Source organism: Delphinus delphis, chromosome 3 (genome assembly GCF_949987515.2).
Source record: "Delphinus delphis chromosome 3, mDelDel1.2, whole genome shotgun sequence".
NCBI classification, from domain to species: Eukaryota; Metazoa; Chordata; class Mammalia; order Artiodactyla; family Delphinidae; genus Delphinus; species Delphinus delphis.
This window is the reverse complement of record NC_082685.1, coordinates 132,763,086-132,782,875: the sequence shown is the minus strand read 5'-3', so window position 1 is coordinate 132,782,875 and position 19,790 is coordinate 132,763,086. Positions and strand designations below refer to the sequence as shown.

The following is a 19,790-nucleotide window of genomic DNA, read 5'->3' as shown; positions in this document are numbered from 1 at the left end:
TGTAAGTGAGATCATACAGTATTTGTCTTTATCTGGCTCATTTCACTCAGCATAATGTCTTTTAGATTCATCTATGTCACTGCAAAGGGCAGAATTGCCTTCTTTTTTATGGCTGAATAATATTCCATCATATATACAATCACATTTTTTTATATTCATTCATCCGAGGGATCCTGAGACCAAAGAGTTTGAGAAGCCCTCCCTTAATCTTATTTCCAGCTCAGGCAGGATATCTTAGGCAGGATATCTTAGGCAGGATATCTTAGGCAGGATATCTCCTAGGAAGTTTAAGGCAGAAGTTCTCAAACTGTTTTGTGTCAGGAACCCTTTACACTCTTAAAAAGTTAATGCGGGGCAGGAGTTGGCTCTTTGTTTCTTGAAATTTGAAATTGTTGCCTGCTCTGGAAAAATATAGCTCCTGATTTATCCTGTACCTCATGCCAGGATGTTAATTTGTCTGGTTCTGAGCACAAAAGCAAAGAAGGGTGCATTTTCCTCTCCAGCGCTCTGAGACAAAGCACAGATTCCTGTCTCACATGAAGGGAACTCTCCTGCCTCCCAAACAAGGGTCTGTTCCAAACACTTACTCACATTTCAGTGAGTCAGAAGGAAACAGACAGATATTCATCTCCCTGAAACCTGGCTGACTTCCTGCAAGAAGTCTGTGAGGAGAGCCACGATTGGGTGTCAGGGTTAGTGAGCGGCCACCTACAAATTCTCAGGTGTTATATGGAGTCTTAGCAGGTGAGTACCATCCACAGCGCAGAAAAAAAATGCCTTCAGGTGTTTGTCAGGGTTAGTAAGTAGTAAGTGACAGATAAGAAAACAGGAAACAACCAGGGGCCATAGATTTTGGTTTCAAATGTATTGAGTTTATAGTCATGATTTATAAGCAGTAGCATCTGATGAATACCAATTTAATACTTTAACTATTTGAGACTCCAGCCCTAGCTATGGTAAAGGGGAGCATTTGATTTTTACCAGTTACGTCCTTCCCATCTTGAACCACTTTGCTTCCTAGTGGCAGTATGCCAGTATGCTCGTATCCCATCCTCCTAATAGTACCTGCTCCATAAAGATTTGGAATGGTGATAATAATAATGATTAGACCAGCAAATCCTTAAGTTTAGTTTATTAAAACTTTTGATTACTTCATAAAAGTAGTCACTGGAAGGATTCTGGTTTCAACAATGTGCTGGGAATTTGTGGGTGAACTTTCGGAGGAAAAATCAGATTTAGAGAAAAGTGAATATTCTATTTCTTAGGTTGGGAAGTAAAAATCTCAGAAGTGGTTATGGAATGTTCTCTTTCCAGATCTGAGCCTGAAATAATGGAAGAAAATGCTCACGATGTAATGTAGACAAACAGAAAGAATCACGAGTTCATACGGGGGTTCTCACTCTTCTGTGTGTCTTGAAGTAAATCGCTTAAAGTTGGCAATCAAATCAGCTCCTTATTTGGAGAGGAAGGTATGAGGATTTATAACACACACACACACACACACACACACACACACACACACACACACACGGCGCTCTTGCAGCAGCTCTTGCTTAAATATCACTTCGGGATAATCATAACTTTTGGGCAGATCTTCTTTCCTGTCGAGTTAGTTTCTAACCTGGTCTTTGTGCTTATTTTTGTCCGTTTTTCCACCCACTTGGGAAAGGCAGAGCAGGCATGCACCGAGCAGCCCCTGAGAACTGTGGCTGAGGCTCACGGCTCCCCCCAGCCCTCCCACCCCTGACAGGAGCCGGGAGCCGGAAGGCCTGTACGACGGCCGGGGCCGCTCGGGGACCCCGGGTCCCCCGCGGGCCAGCGTCAGGCTGTCAGGGGTGGGGTAGTAGACCAGCTAGCTTTCGCCCGTCTGCTGCGCCCGGCAGGAAAAGCCCCCAGGGGCGAGGTTCCCACCCCCACCACTTCCTGGATCCCTGGGCTGGGAGGGTGTGCGGGGGTGGAGGTGAGGTCTGCGGGGGGTGTGGAGGAGCCCAGGTGCAGCTCTCCGGGCGGCGGGGCGGGGCTGGGGCGGGGCCGGGGCAGGTCGGGTGTTTGCTGAGGCGAAGGGGCGGGCCTTGGCGCCCCGGGAGCTGCCCGGCAACTTTTTCCTGCTCACACCCGGGCGCGGGAGAGAAGACCTCGGGACGGCTCCTGGGGAGTCTCCGGGTCCTTGGGCCCCCGTGCAAACCCAGAGCAGCTCCACTGCCCGGGGCGGCGGGCTCAGGATGCGGCCAGGACGGACAGGCGGCACACTGCTGCGGCTGGTGTTAGTGCTCAATCAAGGTAAGCGACGGGTTTGCTCCGCATGAGTTGCAGGAGGAACTTGCGTGGGTCCTGGGGGCGAAAGCGAGGAGTTCTGCGCCAGCGAGGCACAGGTGGCGCGCGTCTCTGCTCTGATTCCACGTGGACCCAGGCGCCTAGCCATCCCAGCAGGATGGAGAGAGACTCCCCATTCCCGCTCTCCCTCGCCTGGTGTCCCCATAAGGCACGGCTCACCCTGTCTGTAAAGCACCTTTCAAAGTCAGCTCGATACGCGCTTCGCTCTTAGGTACACACGCACGCGCACACGTGCATGGGGGAGTAAAGATTAGTGGAGCGCCTGGAGATCCAGAATCCTGCTGCCGGGCTCAGACAGGTGCCCCGCCAGACCCGGACCCGGAGGTTCTGTGCGTCCCGGGAATCCGGTCCTAGGCGACAGCCTGCCCCTCAGGGCGCTGCCTGGTGGCTTTGCAGGAGCCTGAGAGCCCAATATGCTTATTTTTCAACCCCAGGGTGTGAATAATGTCCCTATTTCTTCAGGACGCAGCACGGATGTTTCTTCCCTTAGGGGACGTAGGAAAACCAAGCGCCTCTTCAATACTTGGCAGAGGGGAATTCTTCACGCCCTTTTGCCTTCTTCTTACTGTTGTAACGTCGTCTGTTCGACGAATGTAAACTTAGGCCAGGAAAAGTTCTTTTCCGCTTTCTGGATCGTAGGCGCCGCAACGAGAGATTTACCCGCAGCTGCAGCTCCAACGGCAGGGCGTTGAGAGCCGGGCCCACCCGTCGCCTGACTCCTTTTGCACGAAGTGGGGAAATGAGGCTGGGGGTACCCAGCTGCGGCGCAACCACAGTCCATCAAGAGTACTTTCCCCAGGGGACTTCCCTGGCGGTCCAGTGGAGGGAGCGCGGGTTCGATCCCTAGTCGAGGAGCTAAGATCACGCGTGCCGCCAGGTGCGGCCAAAAAAAAAAAAAAAAAAGCTACTTTCTCCAGACCATTTTCCAGAGCCTCGTGTGTGCTTACTTCAAGAACTTTACTTTACTTTTGGGGTTAGGTGGGGTGGGGGGAGTCGCATTTGTATATCATAGTTTGAATAGCTATCAAAGCAAACCAAACAAAAAAGTGGTCTCTGATTTTCAAGTGTTTTTACCAAGAGGAGAAATCTTTCTTAGACTGCCCTCCTATGAGGCATTTAACCAGTTGTTATCATGAAAGAATTCTAATGCAGAAGACCCTGTAGCATTTTCTCCAGGTTAGAGAAAGAGAAATAACACGACCCCAGCGGAGAATAGGCATCGTTAGTTTTCCTGTCTAACCCTGGATCTGGTGCTTCACAGATATTCTCTCCTGGGACCCCAAGAGTGTTTTGAGGGGCCATCAACCCTAACTTAGGGGTTTCGGAGAAAGTTGGATTCACCTTGAGAATCAGTTCCTGGACACCACCACCTTCCCAAGAGCTAATGGACATTTCAATGCAAGCCTTTCATCACTCTTTAATTACCCATTATTAACAGAAGCTATGGAAATATAACATCATTTTCTTATCTTTGAAGTGTTGAGGCTTGTTCTTTAAACAGCAGTGAGAAATACTTCAGAGGAATGTAGTGCCGCAAGGCATGAAGTCAGGTACAGAGACTTTACCTGGAGTTGGTTAACAAGCGCAACTCGCTGCAAGCCAGCAGAAGTGATTTAAAATGACATCTGTCCAAATAGTTTGTATATTTCCTCCTTCCTCCTGCTCCAGATATTTACATACTCAAGGAACAGGTTTTCTCTTAATTCCGGGTAATCATAATAAAACTTTGTCATTTGTTCTCTGAACCCAAGTTCCCAGGGAAACAGCATCATTTTTTGATACCATGAATATCCAAGATTAAAATGAATAATTGAAAGCTCTAGGTTTGTGACAGCTGCAGTTTTTTATGGCATGACCCTATCTGTATAAAATTTTGAGTACTCATCATTACTAAACAGACACACATGTAGTTGCTTATAAGTTATATCCGTATATATTTGTGTAATATAAATACCAAAAATTAAAATGTAAAAGGCGCATGTGTGTATGCGTTTCTACATCTAGCACACACCAACCACTGTAGAAACTTAAAACCATCAAATCTCACTTTAACACGTAGATTCAAATTCGCTTTCTATAAACATTCTCACAGGTATTTAAGAAAAAGCAGTGCTCATGGTTTGGTTTCATATTTATCGCTTTTCATTGATCATTCCTTAGTTTAAGTGCTCGCAATCATTGAAATGGTAACCGGCAGGTTGAGGATGGAAAAGAAAGACCATAAGAGGCCTGGATAATCCATAAACTGTAATAGGTCCATAGGGAAAAGGGAAATGTGATTTTAAAACGCACGACGTCACTTAACACTGTCTAGTGTGTTGCTTGGCTAAGGATTACTTGCCTAGCCTCATCTCTTGTTATCTCTGGTACCCTGCCCGAATCACCCCCTATTTTCAGATCCCTAATTTCCCCTCAGGCGGTACATATTCTAATTTCCCTCTTAGTAAGCAGGTCCTCCTTTAGTGTGTAATCTGGCAGCTGTTTCCTCCTGAAGCACCCTCCACCCCTGGCTTCTGTTCTCCCTGTTTGTCTCCTATTTTCCTGGCTGTTCTTTCGTAGTCTCCTTCCCAGGCTCAGCTGTTTGGCCCGGTCCTTGTTGGTGTTTGCAGAGTTCCATGCTGGATCCTCCTCTTCATTTTACCAGTTCCCTCTGGGCCTGCTCCCCACTCAAGTCAGCATCTCCAGCCAGACTCCTCTCCTGAGTTCCAGATCAGTGTTTCCATCTGTTAGCAAATATCTCCACCTAGATGCCCTCTATGCACGTCCCACTCCACATGTCCCCAACCGAAGTAGATATCTGTCCTCTGAAATTTTTTCCTGCGTTGTCTATTATTGTTTAATGGCAGCATTATCCTGCAAACATGGAAACCAGGGATCTCTTCCCTTGTCTGCAACCTCACAAACTCTCTAAGTTCTGTCTGCTCTCCCCAACTCATGTGCCTTCTGCTACTGCCCAGTTCAGGCCCTCGCTTTTTTGTGTCTGGACTCCCACCGTCTTTAAGCTGGTTCTCCTGTGTTTGTCTCTTATCCCTCCAGTCCATTCTCTGCTTTGTCACCAATGGTATCTTTCTAAACACTTATCTGTATCCAATCACCCCTTTGCGTCAAACGTTTGGTGGCTTCCCAGCTCACGTGGTGCACGGTCCAAATTTTGTGACACGTCAGAAAAAGTCCTTCGCCATCTGGTCGCAGCCTGCCTGTTCAGCTTCTTCTCTACCACACTCCCCCGTGCACACTTACACACAAGCACACACACTGCACATATGCACACTCACAATACACACACCCCAGAGCCATGGACATGCACCTATACACACCCTTCTGTGTTCTGACTGCACCTGATCATCCCATATTTGGTGTTAGAATATTTTCCAGACTATTTTCTTGGCCTTCACTGCCTTGATGCTTTTCCCCCTTTTTTTTTCTCATCCCTTTGCAACTCACCATTGTCCTATGTTAAAAGAGACGACCCCAAGTAAAATTATAAGGTAGGGAAGTTTTTATAACAAAAAGGGAAGTTTGAAGTAATCTCTCATTTCTGGGACCCACCCTCAACGACCTCTCTCATCTCAGCCCCTCAACCACCTTAGACCACCAGCTGATATGGTAACTCCCCTCCCCCATGGCTCTCCAGCTACACCGGCCCAACCTCGACTAAGCTTTGCTTTCCTACATACTGGTTCACAAGCCACTGTTTTGATTCACATTAATAGATTGGGGCTCTGAATTCAGTATTTAAAAACAATTACTCATACGTTTCTGATGTGCATCCAGGTTTGGAAGTAACTGCTTAAATATTAGCACTGCACCTTCTCTTTCCTAGCAAATTAAAATTCCAGAATTGCCTGTACCACCTTGTTTTGTGATGACCACCAAGTCAGGTGTATTTCACCACCAAGAGTCAGAGAATGCGTCAGTTCAAGTGACTTCCTTCTAAAGTATGTGATGACTGCTCCTTTCTTAGTGTGCTGAAAGCCATGGGTGTATAAAAAGGGAAAAGCCTGTTAATACAAAGAGATGAGCTGCTAATGGTGGAATTTCAGACATTCAGCAAAATAAAGGCCATTCAGTCTGTGTGTTGAAAATAAAGAGTTTCAGGAAGAATAGGAAAGATATTTGGGACCGAAAGTGTCATCTTGACATCATGTAAATGTTACCACTAAAGTCACTATCAGCCCTGCTTAACTTGGGACATTACAGAAAGATCGAGCACAGCATAAGAGAAAGAACTATGGAAAGCTGTTACCCCAGTCAACAAGTCAAAGATGTGGAGGGTGTGTGTATGCGTGTGTGCTTTTTTATCTTATGGTAACTAATGATTTACCTGGAGGAACACACAGAATAATGACTCTTAAAGAGAAGAATCTTGATACCGCAAATCCCGAGACAACAATAGGTCCCCTGTGTGAAAGTGACCCCTATGATTCTCCCTTCTGATGATACATAGGTGCTTTGTTGCTCTGGATACAGTGAATTCCAGAAAACTAGTTTTTGATCGTATCTTTGTGCAACACTTGCTTTATGTAAGGCAACGTGCTGGATCCAGTGTAGAACCACTGGAAACTTGAAATGTGGTCCGGAGAGGTTGCAGTCCATTTGGAAACAAGTCCACACATGAGGGAAAGACATTGTCTCAGTCCCTGGGGGTTGCCTAACCAATTTCATACCCTACCATCCTCCTTTCTGACAGAAGCCCAAGTACTGGGTTTACCCCTCCTCTGCACAGCTAGGAGATCCAGGGAATGTTGAACGGTAATTGGACTGAGCCAGTGCTGGTGGTCCCAGACCTCTCGCCAGTGTCTGATTTAGACATGGGCATATAATGGAATTTTGACCAATGAGATTTGGAGTGAGATCCTCTCAGGGACTTTGGGGCAAGAATTTTTCATTCCTAAGGGAGATGCTAGTTAATAAACATACTGTCAGGTCTAGATGTAAATCTTGGAGCAGCTATAGCCATCTTGCAACCATGATGTCAGGACTAGCTTGGAGATAAAGCCAGGACACTGGCCTAGTGGAAAGAGAGGAAGAAGAGGGTCCTTCATATTGTCTTTTATTGATAGTTACTGAAATTTCGAGCCATCATACATCTTGGTGTCTTGAAAAATTTCCGTGTAATTTACAACTTGTTGTGTTGTTCCTGTTATGTTGTTGTGTTGTCTATGCCTATAACATAAAGATGTAATGTAAATTTCTATAACGTAATAGGTGTCATATGGTCTCATGCAGTTAATTGCTGAATGAATGATACAGAACTGGATGTTGAGTTCAGAGGATGGAGAAATATCACTGTGACACGTTTAAGTATCAGGCCTCTAGAGAGGCCGTCCTGGGGGCAGGAAATAATTGTTACCATTCAGATCTACTGTGAAGGGCCTTAGAGATCAAAGTTCAGTTCTTTGTAAATGACTGTAAGTGGTAATACAGTAACGTAATCACTAATAGGCCCCAAGTCTCCTAGTTCCTGGGGCCAGGTGTTTTAGATACTTAAATAGGAAAGGAGAAGGCCATTATGCCCGGAACACATTACTCAAGGTATTCACAGAAAGTGAGAGCTGGGGGGTGAGTGAGTGCCCAACCGTGAAAGGCCTTGTAAACCCTGGAAAGGAGCATGGAGTTTATCTGGAGGACAGTGGGAAGGCTCTGAAGGTTGTTAAGGGACAGTGACATGCTCCGGTTGGCCCCTTGACAGATCACTCTGGCAGCAGGGGGGATGGTGGAGTGAATGGAAGCCAGACTGAAGGCACCAAGACCACTTAGGAAAGAACTCGGTCTAGGTTCGGTGTTAGAGATGGCGGTGGTTCAACTATACTCCAGTATAAAAAAAAAAAAAAAAAAGATGGCAGTGGTAAAAACCCAGATAGTGGCAGTAGGGAAAGATAGCTGAGGACAGGTGTGAAAGGTATTAAGGAAGAATGGACAGGATTTGGTGATTGATGTACGAGGGTGGCAGGGAGAGAGGAAGAAGGTTAAGACTGAGACCTGGGTTTCTGATGTAAACAGCTCGGGGGATGCCATTCACCAAGACAGGAGCACTAAAGGACAGCAAGGCTAGAGGAAAAAGAGAGCAGTTCAGCTTGACAGCTTGAGTTTGAGACATCCACGTGAATACGTGTAGTTACCAGATGGTGATGTGTAGCGGTGTTAGGAGCAGGAGTGAGAGCAACATGGGGATAGAGATTTAGGAGTCGTGGGCATCTGGAGAGGGATTGAAGACATGACGTTGATGAGTCAGACGAAGAGAGACTAGAGGATGACTTTGGCTGCAACCTGAGGAGCTCCCTTAGAAGGTCGGGTGAGGAAACGGAGATGCCAAGGGAGAGAGAAGATGCAGCTGGAGGAGGAGAAAGAGGACAGCGCAGACTGGGCACCGCGGAAGTGTTTCGAGAAGGAAGAGTCAGTCCACAGGATCAAACTCTTCACAGAAGTCAGGCAGGTCTGACCTCCTGGGTGAGGGCAGCCTCTGCTGAGGGGAAAAAACAGAACCAGAGGGGAGCCAGCTGAGGAGTCAGTGGAAGGTGAGGGATGGGGACAGTGCCAGGAACTTTGGCAGGAAGGCAGGAGTTAGAGGGATGAGGTGGGAGGGGCTGCTTAAAAACAAACAAGCAAGCATTGGAGAAACTTGCATAAACATTATTGTGGTTTTTTTTTTTTACTTCTGTCACGGTACTGCATGGTACTTGTAAGTTTTGAAATTTACATTGAGGCATCCGTATGTGGCAGGAGTCCGTGACACGAGAGAAGCAAAGAGGAGAAAAGGGGCACGCGTGTCCATGGAAAGGATGCTGTCAGGGAGAAAGAAGAAGGAGGGGGGAAACTGGATGACCCACAAGAGCAGCAGCTCCGGACGGATTAGAAACCACAGGTGATCACGTGAAGGAAGTCGAAGCAGGTTCTGGGCTATGAAATGGAGAGGATATTAATTGATGAGAGAAAGGTGAAGCTGACCAAGGCACACAGAGAGAAAACTCAAAACAAACTTTTCAGAAATCACAGTCCCATATAGCACAGAGAATTGTGTTGTCTTTGAAAGGTTCTGGTCATAAAATATTAAAGCCTTTTATTCTGCATAACAGTGGGTTTTTTTTCAAGGCGTTTTAAACATTTCTATTTAATATAAATTAGAAATAAATTAATGTCCACTCTTAATTTTGTTAAAGTTATAATTAGTTCAAGGTACTGTTCAAGTGTTTTATCCAGTCTATGCCTGCTGACTCTTGTACACGTAAATTACATTTACTAACCAGTATAAACTCGAACTGCATATTTTTGTAATGTTTTCAGGTCCATTGAATATTGGAACTGTTCATAATTTTCAAATACATTTTTTCCTCCTTGGAGAGAATTGTCTGTTCTGTTGACCAAACAGTTCATAGAAACTGGGCAACTTTGTCAATGAAGATTCCTGCATTATTATTCCATGTTCTGAAAGGGTAACTGCAATTCTTCCTTTTATTAGTTTAAAGGGACTAGAGCAGTTTTTACTGCAGAAACCGTACATAACTCCTGATCATTGAAAGGCTTTCTGTATAAAAATGAGGTTAATGTTTAAATGAGCAAAGGGGAAAAGAAAGAGTGACGGACACTGTATTGTCAGTGTAAGAGATGATTTCATTGTGTTCTGAAGAGCGTGTACAAAGCTATTGTGCCCCTGCATGCCTTGAACATTGGCAGTTGTCATTCTCCTGATTCATTCGAAGGTGGCCTTTGTTTGTCTTTGTGTAGGCCTGATCTCATTTCCATGGATACCATGTAGAAATGCAGACTGAATGCAAGCTGGCTCTTGGCCAGTTCAGTAAGATAACTCTATTCCAAATTGTTTACCAGTTTCCTTCAGGTCCTTTAACCAAATAGCTTCTTGGACGATTATTAGAATATGGACAATGAACCTTCTGAATTGTATAACCTTTTTGTAACCATATTCTGAATACTAGTGCATAAAATAGATATTTCAGAGAAATTGACTTAGTTTTCTGTGTACTTATTGTTTGGGGGGGGGTGGGGAGGGAGGACATAGCCTTGGTAATTGGGATACTTTTATGTGATCTTTATTTTCCTTTCAGTATAAAAATGTAATAGCCCAGATAAAAAAGTCTTAATGCAAAGTGGAAAGATGGTTAAATAATTTATGTAAATGTCATAGTGTCGTAGTTCTTTCAGGCTGCTATAACAAAATACCGCAGACTGGATGGCTTACAAACAACAGAAGCGTATTTCTCACCATTCTGGAGGCTGGGGAGTCTAAGATCAAGGCGCCAGCGTGGTCGCATTGTGGTGAGAGCCCTCTTCCTGGTTCATAGCTGGTGCCTTTTTGCGATGTCCTCGTATGGTGGAAGGGGCTAGGGGTCTCTCCGGAGCCTGTTTTATGAGGCACTCATCCAATTCATGAGGGCAAAGCCTAAGCACCTCCCAAAGGCTCCCACCTCCTAATACCATCATCTTTGGGGGTTAGAATTTCACCATATGAAGTCTGACGGAACACAAACATTCAGACCATAGTATGTAGTAATTAAGAAGTCCCTTTTATTATTACAGTATCTAATTTTTGCCCCCAAGGAATCAGACTTTAACATATTAGTATCATTTTTTTTCTTGGCTGTGGTTCCAGTGAAATATGACCTTAACCCTTTTTAACAGTATAGTCCCTTAGTCTCTTACCTTAATCTGTGTTCTCTCTTTTTAAAATACAATTTAGCCCCCAACCCGTATTCTATACATCCTTTAAGTAAGTCTCAATTTCACTGAGGCTTATGCACCCCAGGAAGCCTTCCCAACCACTAATCCAATTTAGTTGTCCTCCTCACGTGGACCCTTTCATAGCAGTTGTCACATTCTACCTCAATGATATGTTTACTTGGCTCTAAATCCTATAGATCGCAAACTCTGAGAAGACGGGGGCCATGTCTTCTTCACTTGTGCCAAGTTGAGTTTTGTTGAATGAATGACAGCTATTGTAACACGGGTTAAAGGCACACTTTCCGAATGAATGCCAAGCCAAAAACCTCCTAGTTCTTTCCAACTCGTATATGCCAAAATGCTTCTGTTTGCTAAATCCAAATTTGCTAAAATATTCCTTTAGTTGATCAATTTATTTATTTATTTTTTTACTTCCTTGAGAGAGTTTGTTTGCTTTTGGAATATTTCTCCTTTGTCTTGAAATGTCTAACTAGGATAGCGCTATTGACAAGTAATAAGATGAATAAAAGTATTAGGACAGTGCAGACATCTTTTTTTCCCCTAAAAAACCCTCTTGTTCCCCTCTTCTGTCCTCATAAAGCAGTACCATAATTTATCTTCAGCTTGACGCTCTCTCCCACTGAATACATTTTTAAGATCACCTTTCATCCTATTTATCATTGTATTCTCAGGACCTAGCATATAGTAAGCACCCAGAAAATGGTTGGTAAAAAAATTTTAAAATAAAAATAGAATTTTGATAATATGAGGTAAGTATGTTCATCAAAGTACTAAACTTGATTAATACTTTCAGTTTATAGCTTTTTTTATAAAGCAGAATATTTCAATATCCTTATAGAAAATGACATATACTAACATTCTCGTAAACAGAAAAAATATTTATATTTCTTCCTTTTGATGTTCGTAAGTGTGAATGTAAATTTTCATAGATATACTTGCCATTTATATGAAAATGACTCATTTACTTTTTTCACTTGGTATCTTTTGTATATACTTTTCCCTGTGGCCCTCATATTTATAACTTTACATTAATACATCCTGCCATGTCATGGTTAACTATTGTCCCATTGTTGTATATTTAGGTTGTTTCCTGTGGGGTTTTTTTCCCCCTACTGCAAGTAATGTGGCTATAAATATCATTGTACAAGAAGCTTTTTCTTTCTTTTTTCCTTTTGGACAATTTCCAAAAGCAACATTACTGGATCAAAGATTATCTGTATTTTTTAGCTCCTGTTGCATACTGAACACTGTGGTCATCAGTAATGTGTGATTTTTACCAATTTTACCAACATTAGATTTTAATTTACTTTTTGTAGGTTTTTTTTTTAACTTCTTATAGGTTGATGAGTGTAACCTGGTGCTTCATATTTATTTTAATTCTCATGCTTTATATTCATCAGGGTGTCTTTCTAAGTTACAATTTTAAAATGCCTATCTTTTGAAAAATATATGTAGAGTAGGATATTGTAGAATTTAGACCTAGAAGAAACCTCAAGAGATCATCTAGTAAATGCCTCATTTTTACAGTAACCAGCTTTTGAAAATGACTAAAGCCCAGGACTCTAACCTGCAGTCCATCATTTCAAGATAGCCTTCAGAATTTCCTCTGAAAATCTCTTTGTCAAACTTCTCCTTGTCAGCTATTTCCCACAGATTGATCACAGTCCATTTTCATTTGAGGAGTGGCAGTCCTCTGGTTAAGATTTCCATACTTCCGTGGGTCAGAACCTTTTAGGGGGAAAGAGAAGACATTCTGTTTGCCGGAGCACTTGACTTTGAGTCTCCAAATCTGGAGATTGTTCTGGTTAACTATTGCCATGTAACCAATCACCCTAAAACTTAGTGGCTTAAAATGACACCCATCATTTGTTATCTCTCCTGGTTTCTTGCATAGGACTTTGAGAAGAGCTTGGCTGGGCAGTTCTGGCTTGAGATCTCTCATGTAGTTACCTTCAGAGGGTAGGCAGCTCTCTCTCTTCACGTGGTCCCATCAAGGGGTCTCTTCAGCATGGCGCCCTCTGGGTGGCCTGATTTCTTGCAAGGCGACTCAGGGATTTAAAGGCAAGTGTCCCCCTCAAAACTGGCAGAAACTTGCACTGTCTTTTCTAACCTAGACTCAGAAATCATACAACTACATCTATTCATCAAAGAAATTACCAAGCCATACCTAGATTCTAGGGGAGGAGACTTACTCAGCGTCTTGATGGGAAGAATGTCAAGTAAGTCCCAGACATGTTTTGAAACCACCACAGTGACTTAGTCAACTTAATGGTGTTTACAAGACTGTTGCTTGTTTATATCATAGTTGTTCAACTTCGACATTATTGACATTTGGGGACTAGATAATTCTTTTGGGGGATGGAGCAGTGGCAGTGGCAGGAGGGGCTGTCCTTCGCACTTTAGGATGTTGAGCAACTTCACTGGCCTCCACCCACTAAATGCCAGTAGACACTCCCCTTCCCCGCAACAGTGTGACAATCAAAAATTTGTCCAGACATTACCAAAAGCCCCCTGAGGGACAAAATTGCTCCCAGTTGAGAAGCACTACATTAAACAAACATGTATTAATGTTCATGGCATCCTGAAAGGAACTCTAGCTCTGAAGAGTAAATTTTAATTTTAATGCCATTTTTCTGGCTGACTTTGGATAAATCACAGTCAGACTCTTCCCTACCTTGCTGGGTCATTGGGAGGATCAAATGGAATTATGAATGGAAAAGTATTTTGTGCACTGTAAAAGCGTATATAATGTTACTTTTCAAAATTCATATCCTTGGTATTCATCCATTTTTATCATCATTCATTATTTTAAGGGACCCCAGTGGAGTGTCTATCAGAGGGTAGTAGAGTGTCAGACATGGGAGGAACTGGAGGATTCAAGACAGTCCCTCCAGGAGCTCTGCTTTCCATTTCTAATGTTACCTGTGGAGGAGAATCTAGATCCTTACTGAATGTAAAATTTAACACTCAAAGACTTTTAAGGAAAAGTTGCATTTTTCTTTCTTAATAAAAGCAGGAGAATGTTATGCTGCTATATTCCAAACGCAGTTTTATGCGTTTGGCTTTTGCACTACTTTTATTTTTTCTTTTAAGCACTATAGCTGTAAGCCAGACACTCTAGAGCTTAAATCTGTATGTACAGTGAATGTGTGGTTCTTTTCAAAGGGCCCACAGTTTCTAAGTTTAGTTGCTTTATTTTTTTTTGAGAGGAGGGGGGATGGGCTTTCTAAATTATTTCTGCAGTATTGTCCTTTCAGCATGAAGACAATGCTATTGAGAATGATTTCCTGTAATTTTGTACATGTTCAAAGGATCTAATGCAACCTATGACCATTTTCTGTTGTACATATTCTCGCTAATGATTAGCTACACTTGAGAGTTCGAAGTCTGTTTTCTTTTTTCCCTAATATACTGTTATTTATTTATTTATTTATTTTTGGCTGCATTGGGTCTTCCTTGCTGTGCACGGGCTTTCTCTAGTTGCGGTGTGCTGGGGCTTCTCCTTGCGGTGGCTTCTCATGTTGCGGAGCACGGGCTCCAGGTGCACGGGCTTCAGTAGTTGTGGCTCGCGGGCTCTAGAGCACAGGCTCAGTAGTTGTGGCTCACGGGCTTAGTTGCTCGGTGACATGTGGGATCTTCCCAGACCTGCATTGGCACGTGGATCCTCAACCACTGTGCCACCAGGGAAGTCCCATGAAGTCTGTTTTCTTAGTTTCAAAGTCAGGGTCTGAGTAACCCCATTTCCTGCGTTTGTGGTTTCCTGGAGGGTCCATGGGCTGATAATGTTTTCTTGGCTCTCATGGTGAGTGTGTCTCAGCAAAATGTAGACATGCTGTCCTCCTATCCATTGCACAGCAGTTCTCAGAAACTTAAATGGAAACTTATTTAGGATATAGTTTTTTATGTGAGAGGTGAAAGTAGGATCACAAATTAACATGCCTTTTACAATTTCTCAAAAAGTATGCCATTATCAGTAATATATAATGATATGAATAGTAAAAGAAAATAACAAAAACAAGCTGTCTTTACTGAGTGCTCATCATTTGCTGGACACTGGGTTAGGGTTTTATATATACTGTCTGATCACAATAAGGTAGGCTCATAGATTAGGTCTATTTCACGGGTGAAAAAGCAGTGGCTTATATAGGATGAGGATCTTGTCCAAGGTCACAGAGCTATTCCAACCTCAGAGGCCAAGCTTTTAGGCTCTACAAGGTACTGTTGGTCTTGCCCGGTATGTGGATGTTTCAGTTAAAAAAAAAAAATCCTTGTACTTCCAGCACTGGCATACTTCTGCCACTACATCACCCCAAAATATAGGGTTCTCCTAAAGCTAGATAAAGAGCAAAGTTAAATGTTCTCTAAAATTCTAAATAGAAAATAAAATGTGTGTATATTTGTATATACATATATATGTACATATTTACTAATCTTTTAATCTACCTCTATAGGTATCTTCTCAGTAACCTGCATTCAAGCATCTTCCTTTGAATCAATCCAGAACTTATATTTATTGATAAACCTGGTCTTTACTGATATCCCATTATATGTATAACTTATTATTATGTGGAAAGGTGAAACAATCAGCAGTCCATCTGTTAATTCAATTGATTATTGATCTACAACCATGTAGATACTCTGAGTAGGGGGGAATATAGCAGTAAACAAAACAAAGTCCCTACTTTTCGGGACAAAGACAGATTTACCATAAAACAGGGGAAGCTTAAGCTTCAGGCACCCTCACTCTGCAGACCTTTCCCATGTATTCACATGCCTGATATTTTTATTAAATATGCAGAAGTTCAGATCATTGTCTCTTTTATACCCTAAAATAACATATTTCAACAAAGACATCAACAGCAAACTGTTTGATCAACGTCATCAGTTCAAAAAGTTTCTGGATTAATCCCTTTAAAAGAAAATTTGAGGTACCTTGAAATATTATAGCTCCTGTATGATACTGGAAAACAGTCCTAAACATTTACATGACATTACAAATAAGGTGTTATGAAAATGAAAGAAACTTTCCTTAACTGTAAATAATAATAATTTTAAACATTCAATTTATCATGCCAAAAAAATTACTTTTTAGAGAGTATGATTTTATAAAGTTATCAAGTAAAGAGGTGATCAAAAGATGTAGAGCTGGGCTTCCCTGGTGGCGCAGTGGTTGAGAGTCCGCCTGCCGGTGCAGGGGCTGCGGGTTCGTGCCCCGGTCCGGGGAGATCCCACATGCCGCGGAGCAGCTGGGCCCGTGAGCCATGGCCGCTGAGCCTGCGCGTCCGGAGCCTGTGCTCCGCAATGGGAGAGACCACAGCAGTGAGAGGCCCGCGTACCGGCCAAGGCAAAATGTATTACAGAAGTATGTCAGGCAATCAGTAAAAGGTATGTTTTTTAAAAAATATATTTTTCAGGTTTTAAAACTATTTGCTAGGATTACTTTTCTCATTCTAAACAAAAGTTAATTTTATACCTGAATTTGTTTCACAATTTTATAATTTTTTCCTTAAAGAGACATTCTGTCCCAAATTGTAGACATGTCAATCCCTACAAAACTTAACTCTTCTAATACAGGTTCTAATGAGGGTGGAAGACAAATTAAAAACATAAATACATCACATAAGAGGTAGCAATGCACAGTAAGGGGGACAGAGAATGCTAGGCAGGGAGTGGGAAGCAGGAAGATATTTTTTTGCTTGGGGTCATATTATATCTATTGCTATATAACAAATTACCACACATGGGGTAACTTAATATACATTTATTATCTTACAATTTCTGTGGGTCAGGAATTTGGGCATGGCTTCACTGAGGTCCTCTGCTTCAGGTTCTCTCATAAGGCTGCAACAAGGTGTCGGCCAGGGCAGGGGTCTCATCTGAATTCTTAACTGAGGAAAGATCCACTTCTGCTCATTTTAATTGTTGGCAGAATTAATTTTCTCCAGGGCTATTAGACTGAGGGCCTCAGTTCCCCATTGGTTCTCAGTGGAAGGCTGCCTTGAGTTCCTTGCCCTGTGGGCCTCTTTGCTTCATCAAAGCCAACAAGAGAAGGCATCTACTAGCAAGACGGACGTTACAATCTTATGTAATGTAATTACAGAAGTGATACTCTGTGATATTTGATTCTGCATTTTGAATCTTCATTTCTATTGGTTTGAAGTCATAGATCCTGCCCTCAAGGAGAGAGGATCACACAAACGCATGGATAGCAGGAGAGGGGGATCCCTGGGAGCCCCCTGACCACCACAGGTAATGAGGAATGGCAGCTCTGATGGGTTGATGTTTGATGTAGAAACAGAACACTCTCTGGGAAGAGTGTTTCATGCAGAAGAAACAAATGCAAAAGGTTAAGGTCAGAGTGAGTTTAAGGAAGAGCCAGGTGAGTGAGCTAAAAAGATAGGATAGGAGGTGAGGTCAGACAGGGTGGGGAGGCAATGAGTATGCAATTATCAAGAGACAAAACGTACACAAGTGAACAGTAAGTAACATTTCGAGGTAGTACATCACAATAAGAGATGCAGATGGTGAATTATAAGATGGGTGCGTACAGGCTAAAATGATAGGGGAAGACCCAAACCAAAAGTTTATAGAGAAGTGGCCTGTGAACAGAGATATAATAGAAGAAATACTACCTCAGTTATGTCTATTGTTTCCATACATGGCCTTGAGATGTGTCAGGCATATCTTGTTAATGAGCAAGCTATTCAACAGGCGCTGACTTGCTAAATGCACAAAAATGCTATTCTGAGAGGGAGAGGAAGAGAGAGGCGTTTCTCCTTTCACATAAAAGGAATTTAGGAAGATACTGTTAAAATAGAAAGTGAATTGATGAGCTGGTATTCCACTACTTAACCCCATCCTCTCGGCCATTGGGAGCCAGTGAGTCTGCCAGATGGCAACTCATCCTCCAACATCCTCATGAAAAAAGAGAATATATTGAGCTGTTAGGAAGCACTGTCATAATAAATGGACTTCAGAAGCAATTGCTATAGACTTTTGAAGATGTTCATTGCCTGCAAGATCGAAAGTTGTGAAAGGGCATCAAAATCACCCAACAATGTGCGCAATACTCTAATACTTGATGTAGTTACTTTGTCACAAAATAACGACTTGTATTTTTTTCATACAAAATGTGAACCTTGAATGATATAACTTGAATTAGTATATATCTCTCCTGTATTTATATATGCACATCTGTATATTGACAGGCTTATCTTTGAAACGCAGCATAGTAAATTGAAAATTTCTGATATTATCCAATTTCCCCCATCTTAGTCTGCTGGAGCCGCCGTAGCAAGACACTACTGAATGGGTGGCTTTAACAACAGAAATTTATTTTCTCACGGCTCTGGAGATAGTAGTCCAAGATCAAGAGGTCATTAAGGTTGATTTCTGGTGATGCCTCTCTTCCTGGCTTGTAGACTGCTGCCTTTTGTCTGTGTCTTCATGTGCCCTTTCCTCTGTATGTACATGCAGAGAGAGAGATCTGGTGTCTCTTCCTCTTTTTATATGAACACCAGTCCTATCAGATTAGGTTCCCACGTTTATGACCTCTTTTAACCGAATTACCTCCTTAAAGGTCCTATCTTCATATATAGTCACATTAGGAATTAGGGGTTCAACATGGGAATTGGGGGAAGATGTAATTCATCCATAATGCCCCTTTAGGCTTAACTACATAGTAATGCATTTATTTCTGCACGGAAGTGATGCACATGTTTCTTTAATATGCATGCAGAGTAAATGTCAAATAAATGATACACGCACACATCATTTTTTAAAAAGTGGTCATAAATTACGAAGCAGAACAAATTATGAAATCATTACCCAGATATTAGCTGTAATCTCTTTGCTTCTTAAAATTGAAATATAATTCTTTTGGATCCCTATTCCACCCTTATAGGAAAATATAGTGCTCTCCCAAGATTTCTCTGAACCCCCAGGAGTTATCCATTTTCATTGTCATTCAGCCCTCAATACCCAGACGGGGGAGTTTTTGTTCTCCACCCTGACAAGTCTGATATTTGATTTTACGCTCTGTAAAAACTAATACGTTAGCTCGTTACAGTTTCATGGATGCTGACAAATGACATGAGGTGCCTGAGTCAGAGACCAAGGACTTTATTACTCATAGCATGACAGGTAGCACGAGCACGTTTACATCCGTTTCCCTGCGCTTCCCCACAAAGTATCATGAGGGCAACGGGAAGGGATGCAAATGGAAGCCTGCACACGTTGAGTAGGTTGCATTAGGAGAGAGGAAAACTGAGTTTGGTGACCTGCTGTTTCACAGCAAGAATTCAGCAAACCCATTCTTTGTCCTGGAGGTGAGATTTACCTTACCCTCAAGCTTTCTTGCTGCAAACACAACCCTGAAAAAATGGCCCAGGTAGACATCGGGCAGGATCTAACTTTACTGGCATACCCGTCATATTGAATTGAATGGTGGTCCCCCAAAGATATTTCTATATCTCAGTCCTCAAAATCTGTGAATATTACCTTATTTAGATAGAGGGGCTTTGAAGATCACCTTGTGGAAACTGTTGGCAGAAACATGAATGTCGAAGCCACTTCCAGTGAGGGCTCGGAAGGAAATGAGGAACATGTTGTTGGAAACTGAAGGAATGGTGATTCCTGTTATATAGTGGCAGAAAGTTTGGCCTAACCGTGTCCTGCTGTTGTGTGGGAAGCTTTCAAGCAATTCACTTAGATATTTAGCTGAGGAGATTTCCAAGCAAAATGCGGAGGGTGCAGGCTGC

The 19,790-nt window shown here is 42.6% G+C and overlaps 1 protein-coding gene across 1 annotated transcript in view; it reads left to right on the top strand.

The window, feature by feature from the left end:
- Positions 1–2,136: 2,136 nt before the first annotated feature.
- The window catches only part of ITGA2 (integrin subunit alpha 2), a 106,942-nt gene continuing 89,288 nt past the window's right edge, over positions 2,137–19,790 (top strand). Inside the window, exon 1 of the mRNA XM_060009510.1 lies at positions 2,137–2,280. Within this exon, the coding sequence (XP_059865493.1) occupies positions 2,223–2,280 (58 nt within the window). The 5' untranslated portion in view covers positions 2,137–2,222. The remainder of the gene's footprint in view (positions 2,281–19,790) is intronic.